This window comes from Salvelinus fontinalis, chromosome 17 (genome assembly GCF_029448725.1).
Source record: "Salvelinus fontinalis isolate EN_2023a chromosome 17, ASM2944872v1, whole genome shotgun sequence".
In the NCBI taxonomy this organism is placed as follows: domain Eukaryota; kingdom Metazoa; phylum Chordata; class Actinopteri; order Salmoniformes; family Salmonidae; genus Salvelinus; species Salvelinus fontinalis.
This window is the reverse complement of record NC_074681.1, coordinates 9,320,204-9,332,840: the sequence shown is the minus strand read 5'-3', so window position 1 is coordinate 9,332,840 and position 12,637 is coordinate 9,320,204. Positions and strand designations below refer to the sequence as shown.

The 12,637-nt window shown below is 44.9% G+C and overlaps 1 protein-coding gene across 1 annotated transcript in view; it reads right to left on the bottom strand.

Moving 5' to 3' along the window:
• The window catches only part of LOC129813675 (activin receptor type-2B-like), a 29,889-nt gene that overhangs the window by 13,446 nt on the left and 3,806 nt on the right, over positions 1-12,637 (bottom strand). Inside the window, exon 2 of the mRNA XM_055866073.1 lies at positions 734-941. Coding sequence (XP_055722048.1) covers positions 734-941 — 208 coding nt within the window. The remainder of the gene's footprint in view (positions 1-733; positions 942-12,637) is intronic.

Below are 12,637 nucleotides of genomic sequence, written 5' to 3'. Positions count from 1 at the left end.
CTGGTACCAGACATAGCAGTTGGTAAGTAGTACCTGGTACCAGACATAGCAGTTGGTAAGTAGTGCCTGGTACCAGGCATGGCAGTTGGTAAGTAGTGCCTGGTCCCTGGCATGGCAGTTGGTAAGTAGTGCCTGGTACCTGGCATAGCAGTTGGTAAGTAGTGTCTGGTACCAGGCATAGCAGTTGGTAAGTAGTACCTGGTACCAGGCATAGCAGTTGGTAAGTAGTGCCTGGTACCAGACATAGCAGTTGGTAAGTAGTGCCTGGTACCAGAGATAGCAGTTGGTAAGTAGTGCCTGGTACCAGACATAGCAGTTGGTAAGTAGTGCCTGGTACCAGACATAGCAGTTGGTAAGTAGTGTCTGGTACCTGTCATAGCAGTTGGTAAGTAGTGCCTGGTACCTGTCATAGCAGTTGGTAAGTAGTGCCTGGTACCTGTCATAGCAGTTGGTAAGTAGTGCCTGGTACCTGGCATAGCAGTTGGTAAGAAGTGTCTGGTACCAGACATAGCAGTTGGTAAGTAGTGTCTGGTACCAGGCATAGCAGTTGGTAAGTAGTGTCTGGTACCAGACATAGCAGCTGGTAAGTAGTGTCTGGTACCTGTCATAGCAGTTGGTAAGTAGTGTCTGGTACCAGACATAGCAGCTGGTAAGTAGTGCCTGGTACCTGGCATAGTAGCTGGTAAGTAGTGCCTGGTACCTGTCATAGCAGTTGGTAAGTAGTGTCTGGTACCTGTCATAGCAGTTGAAGTCATCCAGCCAGCAGCCTTTCTTCACCAGTTTGATGGTTCCTGAGACGTTGAGCCAGGAGGAGTAGCAGTGTAGTCGTTTATCCTTCTCCCCCTCACACCTCTCCACACCACTGTGGTTGGTACGCTCTGTACGCCAGTTATCATTGTAGTACACACAATCTCTGGTCTCCACATCACCATGGCCCCAGCCTAGTGGAGAGACAGGACGGAGGAGGAGGCAGGAGAGAGGAGAGAGAGGACAGAGGAGGGGGCAGGACAGAGCAGAGAGAGGACAGAGGAGGAGGCAGGAGAGAGAGGACAGAGGAGGAGGCAGGAGAGAGAGGACAGAGGAGGAGGCAGGAGAGAGAGGACAGAGGAGGAGGCAGGAGAGAGAGGACAGAGGAGGAGGCAGGAGAGAGAGGACAGAGGAGGAGGCAGGAGAGAGAGGACAGAGGAGGAGGCAGGAGAGAGAGGACAGATGAGGATGCAGGAGAGAGAGGACAGAGGAGGATGCAGAAGGAGGCAGGAGAGAGAGGACAGAGGAGGAAGCATGGTTACCGAGGCAATTCCATTCATCCCGGGGGCTGCTCCAAGTCGTCGAAGAAGAATTAGTCAGACTCAGGAGGCGTGCATACCATCCACCACTTCTGAGTATATTATTTGCTAACTTTCAGTCTCTGGACAATATAGTAGATGAGCTCAAGGCGAGGATCTCCTTCCAGAGAGACAACAAGAACTGTAACAATCAGTTTTACAGACTCACAGCCCTCTCTGGAGATACAGTCCCTGTCCATTTAGCCAGTGGGGTTGGTTATCCGCCCATCACGTGGACTGGAAGAAAGAACTCTCTGGCAAAAAGAAAAGTGAAGGGGGATGTTTAAGCAAAAGGCGAGAGGGGGTGTGGTATTTGGACAATATACCACGGCTAAGTGCTGTTCTTAAGCACGACGCAACACGGAGTGCCTGGATACAGGCCTTAGCCGTGGTATATTGGCCATATACCACAAACCCACGAGGTGCCTTATTGCTATTATAAACTGGTTACCATAGTAATTAGAGCAGTAAAAATACATGTTTTGTCATACCCGTGGTATACGGTCTGATATAACACGGGCCACGGCTGTCAGCCAATCAGCATTCAGGGCTCGAACCACCCGATTTATAATTCCTGATTAACCACTCATGTTGGGACTGTGGTAACATACAGGAACTCAAGTCCATTGACTGTAGCTGGGGACTTTAATAAAGGAAATCTGAAGAGAACTTTGGTGGTGGTATCAACTCATCTCCTGTCCTACTCGCTCATCGAGCAATTTTGACCATTGTCACTCCCATTTCGGCACAGCCAAAAGGCCCTCCCCCGCCCTGCCTTTGGAAAATTAGATAACGCCTCCAATTTGGTCCTCCTATAGTCGGAAATTTTAAAACGGGAATTACCCGTGGTAAGGACTGTTCAACGTTGGTCTGACCAATCAAAATCTATGCTTCAAGATAGTTTTGATCACGCAGACTGGGAAATGTTCCAGTCTGCCTCTGAGCATAGTATTGACGTAAACACTGACTCGGTGAGCGGGTTCATCTGGACATGCATAGAGGATGTTGTGACAACGGGTCAAAACCAAACACTGCGGTGGATAGATGACAGCATTCGCCAAAACTGAAACCGCAAACCACCGCATTTAACCACGGTAAGGTGACTGGGAACAAGGACCTGTACAACCAGATACCGGCGCCCGGTTTCCCCGATAGTGATGGAATTTAGGCTTAAAAGATACATCTTTCCTACGACGGCCTAAGACGTAACATGCGTTTTACGAAACACCACGCAGATGGAACGTTAGCTAAGTACATCGTTGAGGCATTGTTTCGATACCGCTTTAATCCCATAACGGATAATCCTGAATGAATCGTGAATAATGATCAGTGATAAAGTTAGACGCACCAATATCATACCTCAAAGACATGCTAACCTCTCACCATTACAATAAACAGGAGGTTAGCATACCCCAAAGACATGCTAACCTCTCGCCATTACAATAACAGGGGAGGTTAGCATACCTCAAAGACATGCTAACCTCTCACCATTACAATAACAGGGGAGGTTAGCATACCTCAAAGACATGCTAACCTATCTCCATTACAATAAACAGGAGGTTAGCATACCCCAAAGACATGCTAACCTCTCACCATTACACTAACAGGGGAGGTTAGCATACCTCAAATACATGCTAACACTAACAGGGGAGGTTAGCATACCTCAAATACATGCTAACCTCTCACCATTACAATAACAGGGGAGATTAGCATACCCCAAAGACATGCTAACCTCTCGCCATTACAATAACAGGGGAGGTTAGCATACCTCAAATACATGCTAACCTCTCACCATTACAATAACAGGGGAGGTTAGCATACCTCAAAGACATGTTAACCTATCGCCATTACAATAAACAGGGGAGGTTAGCATACCTCAAAGACATGCTAACCTCTCACCATTACAATAAACAGGAGAATAGCATACCTCAGAGACATGTTAACCTCTCGCCATTACAATAAAAAGGAGGTTAGCATACCTCAAAGACATGCTAACCTATCGCCATTACAATAACAGGGGAGGTTAGCATACCCCAAAGACATGCTAACCTCTCGCCATTACAATAACAGGGGAGGTTAGCATACCTCAAAGACATGCTAACCTCTCACCATTACAATAACAGGGGAGGTTAGCATACCTCAAAGACATGTTAACCTATCGCCATTACAATAAACAGGGGAGGTTAGCATACCTCAAAGACATGCTAACCTCTCACCATTACAATAAACAGGAGAATAGCATACCTCAGAGACATGTTAACCTCTCGCCATTACAATAAAAAGGAGGTTAGCATACCTCAAAGACATGCTAACCTATCGCCATTACAATAACAGGGGAGGTTAGCATACCCCAAAGACATGTTAACCTCTCACCATTACAATAAACAGGGGAGGTTAGCATACCTCAAAGACATGCTAACCTCTCGCCATTACAATAAACAGGAGAATAGCATACCTCAGAGACATGTTAACCTCTCGCCATTACAATAAACAGGAGGTTAGCATACCTCAAAGACATGCTAACCTATCGCCATTACAATAACAGGGGAGGTTAGCATACCCCAAAGACATGCTAACCTCTCGCCATTACAATAACAGGGGAGGTTAGCATACCTCAAAGACATGCTAACCTCTCACCATTACAATAACAGGGGAGGTTAGCATACCTCAAAGACATGTTAACCTATTGCCATTACAATAAACAGGGGAGGTTAGCATACCTCAAAGACATGCTAACCTCTCACCATTACAATAAACAGGAGAATAGCATACCTCAGAGACATGTTAACCTCTCGCCATTACAATAAAAAGGAGGTTAGCATACCTCAAAGACATGTTAACCTATCGCCATTACAATAAACAGGGGAGGTTAGCATACCCCAAAGACATGCTAACCTCTCGCCATTACAATAACAGGGCAGGTTAGCATACCTCAAAGACATGCTAACCTCTCACCATTACAATAACAGGGGAGGTTAGCATACCTCAAAGACATGCTAACCTATCGCCATTACAATAACAGGGGAGGTTAGCATACCCCAAAGACATGTTAACCTCTCACCATTACAATAAACAGGGGAGGTTAGCATACCTCAAAGACATGCTAACCTCTCGCCATTACAATAAACAGGAGAATAGCATACCTCAGAGACATGTTAACCTCTCGCCATTACAATAAACAGGAGGTTAGCATACCTCAAAGACATGCTAACCTATCGCCATTACAATAACAGGGGAGGTTAGCATACCCCAAAGACATGCTAACCTCTCGCCATTACAATAACAGGGGAGGTTAGCATACCTCAAAGACATGCTAACCTCTCACCATTACAATAACAGGGGAGGTTAGCATACCTCAAAGACATGTTAACCTATCGCCATTACAATAAACAGGGGAGGTTAGCATACCTCAAAGACATGCTAACCTCTCACCATTACAATAAACAGGAGAATAGCATACCTCAGAGACATGTTAACCTCTCGCCATTACAATAAAAAGGAGGTTAGCATACCTCAAAGACATGTTAACCTATCGCCCTAAAAACGGGAAACCTGGGGAAGTTCCATGGCAGATATCAGCTAAAGAGTCTGAACCTGGTGTAAAATCAGTGACGCCTCGCAACACATCAAACTAATCAAATGCCTTGCTTGGGCAGAGCTCCAAAAAAGGTGCTCTCTAGATTAGTGCCGTAGGAGCTACAGTGCACGATGACTAAACATTTCAACAAAAAGCAACCACTGACGACAAAACATTTTCAGAACATTTGCTGCACGCTGGTTTTTCCAGCATTTCTCTATTATTTCGAGATGAGCTAAAGCTGGCTAACATTTTTTTATTTCGACATTTCTGAAGTGATATTTGGCTGTAACGGCGTTGTCATGAGGGACAAGGATTAGGATTAGCCACATTGACGTTGGTTTTGAGGAAAGTCAGCTATCCTTGTAAGCTACTAGCTAGTTCAATTTCGCTCACGATTATAAATGCAAACAGAATGTTGATAAGAACAGCATATTATTGACCTAAAAAGGTTAGCTGTGATAGCACAGGTCGCTAGCTTATCCAGGGTCAGTGACACAGAGAAACCATGTACTGTCTACCTCTATGGGAACAAGTTAAGAGATACAATTATTTTGCAAGCAACATTTATGAAATGCTGAGTGTTCTAAAAAAATTATGTTACCTGTAATGCTCATCTCCTGTAGCCTAAATGTCATCTCCTTACTTTCATACTGTACCTAAATTACAAGGGTTCGATTTGCACTAAACAATTGTATATGTCAGCACTTAAAAGGAGCAATGTGCAGAAATCGCTCCACCAATACCAGGTTGCAAAAATGCTAATATTTGTGTAGAGAATCATTGTAACATCTAAACCGCATTGAAATATATTTGCCATAAACAAAAATATTGTATTTTCAGAAACTTAACGGGAAGCATAGAAATAGTGCACATTGAACAGCTCTACCGCTTTGTAGACTTGCTTTCAATGAGAACGTCAGATCTATAATGCATATTTCTATGTGAATTTGGTCAGGTCTCCCCCCCCAAAAAATGACATATTAGAGCTTTAAAATGGCATGTACAAAGCCTGGTTTGCCTCATATACATCCTTTTAAATTGAGAACATATAGCTTTAACATGTAAACACTAATTGAGTTTAGCTATTCTCTGCTTCAGATCACAGATGCCCCATAAAGCTAGTAATGACATCATACTGTCGGCCTTTGGCTGCATTGGTGATACATGGCATATGATAAGCTGCTAGGTGCACCGGGCCATGCTAAACGAACTGGCCCACTCACACAGATCTAGCGTGGAGTTTGGGGATGGCATGAGCTAGCTACAATTCCATCAACAGAATATTGCACGTTTTGCAGATATGGTCAAATGCCAAATCGGAATAATGTCATTGTTTATTTCAAGGGAAGTCTTTATTTTTGCTGAACTGCCTGATCTTCAGTGGCCAATACAACGTGCAGGATATCATGGTAGCCAATGTTTGCATTAGCCATTATACCTGGATTTACTGCTGCTAGCGAGTAGCACTCAGGTTAGCATGTAGCTAGCTATAGCTTGGTTTGACATTCAATGTCTACTATGATGGTAAAAGTTAAATCAGTAACAGTACAAGAAATTCTGATGTGCTGAACTCCTAATAAGTTATGCGTTTCAAGCCTGCTAGTAGTTAACTAGTAGAGGTAAGCCAGCAGGGGTGTAAAAGGGGCTATGCTAAAAGACTGCAGGCGGTTAGCTAGTAGAGGTAAGCCAGCAGGGGTGGAAAAGGGGCTATGCTAAAAGCCTGCTAGCGGTTAGCTAGTAGAGGTAAGCCAGCAGTGGTGGAAAAGGGGCTATGCTAAAAGCCTGCTAGCGGTTAGCTAGTAGAGGTAAGCCAGCAGGGGTGGAAAAGGGGCTATGCTAAAAGCCTGCTAGCGGTTAGCTAGTAGAGGTAAGCCAGCAGTGGTGGAAAAGGGGCTATGCTAAAAGCCTGCTAGCGGTTAGCTAGTAGAGGTAAGCAAGCAGGGGTGGAAAAGGGGCTATGCTAAAAGCCTGCGCGCTGTATAGGTGATAGATAATCAAGAAACGACAGGATATGGTCTGATAATTTGCCTTCATTGTACATTTAGACTTGCCATTTGCCTTCATTGCCTTCATTGGTCCCGTGTGGCTCAGTTGGTAGAGCATGGCGCTTGCAACGCCAGGGTTGTGGGTTCAGTTCCTACAGGGGGACCAGGGTTCAAATCCCATGGGGGGGACCAGGATGAATATGTATGAACTTTCCAATTTGTAAGTCGCTCTGGATAAGAGCGTCTGCTAAATGACTTAAATGTAAATGTAATTGCACATTTATACATCCCACTTAATAATATACATTGTATTCTTAATTGTTTCACTTGTACATTTTTTGTACTCCTTTATTTGCACTTCTGGTCAGATGCAAACTGCATTTCGTTGTACTTGTTCAATGACAAAGTTGAATCTAGTCTAATGACATGGTCCAATAGGAGGACTTGGTATGATGTGGGTCTTTAGAGTCTTATGTGGACAGTGGCTTCACTCCCGCTGAGTGTTCTACTCCTGCTGAGTGTTCTACTCCCGCTGAGTGTTCTACTCCCGCTGAGTGTTCTACTCCCGCTGAGTGTTCTACTCCCGCTGAGTGTTCTACTCCCGCTGAGTGTTCTACTCCCGCTGAGTGTTCTACTCCCGCTGAGTGTTCTACTCCCGCTGAGTGTTCTACTCCCGCTGAGTGTTCTACTCCCGCTGAGTGTTCTACTCCCGCTGAGTGTTCTACTCGACGTCATTTTTCCGAACGCTTATCCGTCATAACTTCGGCCAAATTTGGATAAAATGTACATTTCTGCCAAAATACAAAATATAAAGTTATATGTCGTATTGGGATTTTTAGTTGGAAGGATGAAACAAATCAAAATGTTTAAACAGCAACCTACTTTTGCAATCTTCCCTGTAATTAACTCAAAGGGCCTCCCGAGTGGCGCAGAGATTGTGCCACTAGAGATTTGAGCTGCATCTGGTCGCGAGCGGGAGACCCATGGGGCGGCCAGCAGGGATGTCCTCGTACCATCGCGTACTAGCGACTCCTGTGGTGGGCCGGGCGCAGCGCACGGTCGCCAGGTGTACTGTGTTTCCTCCGACACATTGGTGCTTCCGGGTTAAGTGGGCCTTGTGTCAAGAAGCAGTGCGGCTTGGTTTCGGAGGACGCACGGCTCTCGACCATCACATCTCCCGAGTCCGTACGAGAGTTGCAGCGATGAGACAAGACTAACTACCAACTGGTTACAATGAAATTGGGGAGAAAAAGGGGTTACATTCTTTTAAAATTAAAATGTTTTATAATTACCTAAGGAACCACCTGCTTTCAATATATGTTGTATCCCTCATTTACTCAAGGAGTTTCCATTATTTCGGGATGACTCCCATTGTTAGGGGCGGAGACATGAGCATCTCGTCATTAGGCCTAATCTACCCATTAGACACACGCACACAAAAACATTTCCAAAATAAAATAGAACGCTAAGCTAACCTGGTACACAGAGCTAAAACAGAGCGCTAAGCTAACCTGGTACACAGAGCGCTAAGCTAACCTGGTACACAGAGCTAAAACAGAGAGCTAAGCTAGCCTGTTACACAGAGCTAAAACAGAGAGCTAAGCTAGCCTGTTACACAGAGCTAAAACAGAGCGCTAAGCTAGCCTGTTACACAGAGCTAAAACAGAGCGCTAAGCTAACCTGGTACACAGAGCGCTAAGCTAACCTGGTACACAGAGCTAAAACAGAGAGCTAAGCTAGCCTGTTACACAGAGCTAAAACAGAGAGCTAAGCTAGCCTGTTACACAGAGCTAAAACAGAGCGCTAAGCTAACCTGGTACACAGAGCTAAAACAGAGAGCTAAACTAGCCTGGTACACAGAGCTGAAACAGAGAGCTAAGCTAGCCTACATGCTCCAGTGATCCCTGATGCTGATAGTTAAAATGGCGCCGAAGAGGATGGCTGATGATTACATGCCCGTAACCAACTGTGCTATTTTTTTTTTTTTTTTTTTTTGCGTCTAACTTATTTTGTACATAATATTGATGCTAACGTCTCTTATGACTGAAAATAACTTCTGGACATCAGAACTGGGATTACTCACCACGGACTGGATGAAGCTTGTTCCTTTAAAGAGTCCGACGAGAAAGATATACTGTTCTCCCGGGAACAGGTGATTGCGTGAAGAAAAGACAGAGGAAAAGAGGACGCAGATCAGGCTGCCTTTTGAGAATCCGTAGGCGAGCGAGTAAACGCCCACTGCCATCAATTCTACCTGCTAACATGCAATCATTCGAAAATAAAATTGATGACTTACGACTACCCTACCAACAGGACATTAAGAAAAGTAATATGTAATGTTTCACCGAGTCGTGGCTGAACGACGACACGGATAATATAGAGCTGGAGGGATTTTCAATGCACCGGCAGAACAGAGAAGCTACGTCTGGTAAGACGAGGGGTGGGGGTGTTTTGTCAATAAAAGCTGGTGCGCGATGTCTAATATTAAAGAAGTTTCAAGGTATTTTACGCCTGAGGTAGAGTACCTTATGATAAGCTGTAGACCACAGTATCTACCAAAAGAGTTCTCATCTGTATTATTCGTAGCCGTCTATTTACCACCACAAAGCAAAGCTGGCACTAAGACCACTCTCAACCAACTTTATAAGGCCATAAGTAAAGAGAAAAAAATGGTCATCCAAAAGCGGCGCTCCTAGTGGCCGGGGATTTTAATGCAGGCAAACTTACATCAGTTTGACCAAATTTTTACCAGCATGTAACATGTGCAACAAGGGGGGGGGGTGGAAACTCTTAGACCACCTTTACTCCACACAGAGAGACACATACAAAGCTCTCCCCCGCCCTAAATATGGCAAATCTGACCATAATTCTATCCTCCTGATTCCTGCTTACAAGCAAAAACTAAAGCAGGAAGTACCAGTGACTCGCTCAAAACGGAAGTGGTCAGATGACGTGGATGCTACACTACAGGACTGTTTTGCTAGCACAGACTGGAATATGTTCCGGGATTCATCTAATGGCATTGAGGAAAACACCACCTCAGTCATCGGCTTCATCAATAAGTGCATCGATGACGTCGTCCCCATAGTGACTGTACGTACATATCCCAACCAGAAGCCATGGATTACAGGCAACATCCGCATCGAGCTACAGGCTAGAACTGTCACTTTCAAGGAGCGGGACACTAATCCGGACGCCTATAAGAAATCCCGCTATGCCCTCAGACGAACCATCAAACAAGCAAAGCGTCAATACAGGATTAAGATTAAATCCTACTACACCGCTTCTGACGCTCATAGGATGAGGCAGGGCTTGAAAAATATTACAAAGGGAATCCCAGACGCGCGCTGCCCAGTGACGCGAGCCTACGAGATGAGCTAAATGCCTTTTATGCTCGCTTCGAGGCAAGCAACACTGAAGCATCCACGAGAGAACCCGCTGGTCTGGAAGACTGTGTGATAACGCTCTCGGTAGCCGATGTGAGCAAGACCTTTAAACAGCTCATCATTCACAAAGCCGCGGGGCCAAACGGATTACCAGGACGTGTACTCAAAGCATGCGCGGACCAACTGGAAAGTGTCTTCACTGACATTTTCAACCTCTCCCTGACCGAGTCTGTAATACCCACATGTTTCAAGCAGACCAGCATAGTCCCTGTGCCCAAGGAAGCGAAGGATAACTGGCTAAATGATTACCACCCCGTAGCACTCAAATCAAATGTTATTTGTCACATAAACATGGTTAGCAGATACTGCGAGTATAGCGAAATGCTTGTGCTTCTAGTTCCGACAGTGCAGTAATATCTAACAAGTAATCTAACAATTCCCCAACAACAACCTAATACACACAATTCTAAAAGGGGTGAATGAGAATATGTACATGTAAGTATATGGATTAAAGATGGCCGAGCGGCATAGGCAGGGTGCAATAGATGGTATAAAATACAGTATATACATGTGATGAGTAATGTAAGATATGTCAACATTATTAAAATGGCATTATTTAAAGTGGCATTGTATAAAGTGACTAGTGATCCATTTATTAAAGTGGCCAGAGATTGGGTCTCAATGTAGGCAGCAGCCTCTCTGAGTTAGTGATTGCTGTTTAGCAGTCTGATGGCCTTGAGATAGAGACTGAAAAACAGCTTCTCAGTCCCAGCTTTGAGGCACCTGTACTGACCTCGCCTTCTGGATGATAGCGAGGTGAACAGGCAGTCGCTCGGGTGGTTGATGTCCTTGATGATCTTTTTGGCCTTCCTGTGACATCAGGTGCTATAGGTGTCATGGAGGGCAGGTAGTTTGTCCCGGTGATGCGTTGTGCAGACCTCACCACCCTCTGGAGAGCCTTGCGGTTGAGGAACTAGGCAAGGAACATATCACCTCCACCTTATCGCCCACCCTAGACCCACTCCAATTCGGGTTGAGAGCTCCAAGTTCCTTGGTGTCCACATCACTAAGGATCTATCAAGGTCTAAACCCACCAAGACAGTCGTGAAGAGGGCACGACAAAATCTTTTTACCCCTCAGGAGACTGAAATGATTTGGCATGGGTCCCAGATCCTAAAAAAGTTTGAAGCTGCACCATCGAGAGGATAGATTGTACAGCCCAGTACATCACTGGGGCCATCCAGGACCTATATAATAGGCGGTGTCAGAGGAAAGCCCATAAAATTGTCAGAGACCCGTCACCCACGTCATAGAGTGTGTTCTCTGCTGTCGCACGGCAGGCGGTACCGGAGCGCCAAGTCTAGGACCAAAACACTCCTTAACAGCTTCTACCAGGAACTTTTTTTCTTTCTCACTCACTCACGACAGAAGCCTGCCCTTTTCTATAACATGGACTCTGGAGAAGGTGCTTACTTATGCCTAGTCACAAATTGGTCTTAGTCTCTAGACCATTTTTTACACATTTATAACATAAATGGTATACATAAAGTATACATCCTAATTGACTGCTGAGAAGAGCCTTAGTCCCTTACTGTGTGGTCATAATGGGTCTTCTACAGACATGAATGGGAATATATTCTACATAAAGACCGTGCTTGAAGGGTAGCCAGCCTGATAAATGGTGTTCGCATGAAAAGAAACTACACTCAACAAAAACACACTAAATTACCAAGAGTATGTGGACACATGCTCGTCGAACATCTCATTCCAAAATCATGGACATTAATATGGAGTTGGTCCCCCCCTTTGCTGCTATAACAGCCTCCACTCGTTTGGGAAGGCTTTCCACTAGATGTTGGAACATTGCTGCTATAACAGCCTCCACTCTTCTGGGAAGGCTTTCCACTAGATGTCGGAACATTTCTGCAGGAACTTGCTTCCATTCAGCCACAAGAGAGTTAGTGAGGTCAGGCATTGATGTTGGGCGATTGGGCCTGGCTCGCAGTCGGTGTTCCAATTCATCCCAAAGGTGTTTGATGGGGTTGAGGTCAGGGCTCTGTGCAGGCCAGTCAAGGTCTTCCACACCGATCTTGACAAACCATTTCTGTATGGACCTCGCTTTGTGCACAGGGGCATTGTCATGCTGAAACAGGAAAGGGCCTTCCCCAAACTGTTGCCACAACGTTGGAAGCACAGAATCATTTCGAATGTCATTGTATGCTGTAGCATTAAGATTAGCATTAAGATATTTCTGTAATTCAGTGATATTTATTCCTAAAGTAATTTGTTATGGATCCATAAATAAATAAACATCTGCATTTTGAAAGAGTATTTCAATAATTATTTCATTAATGAAAGCAT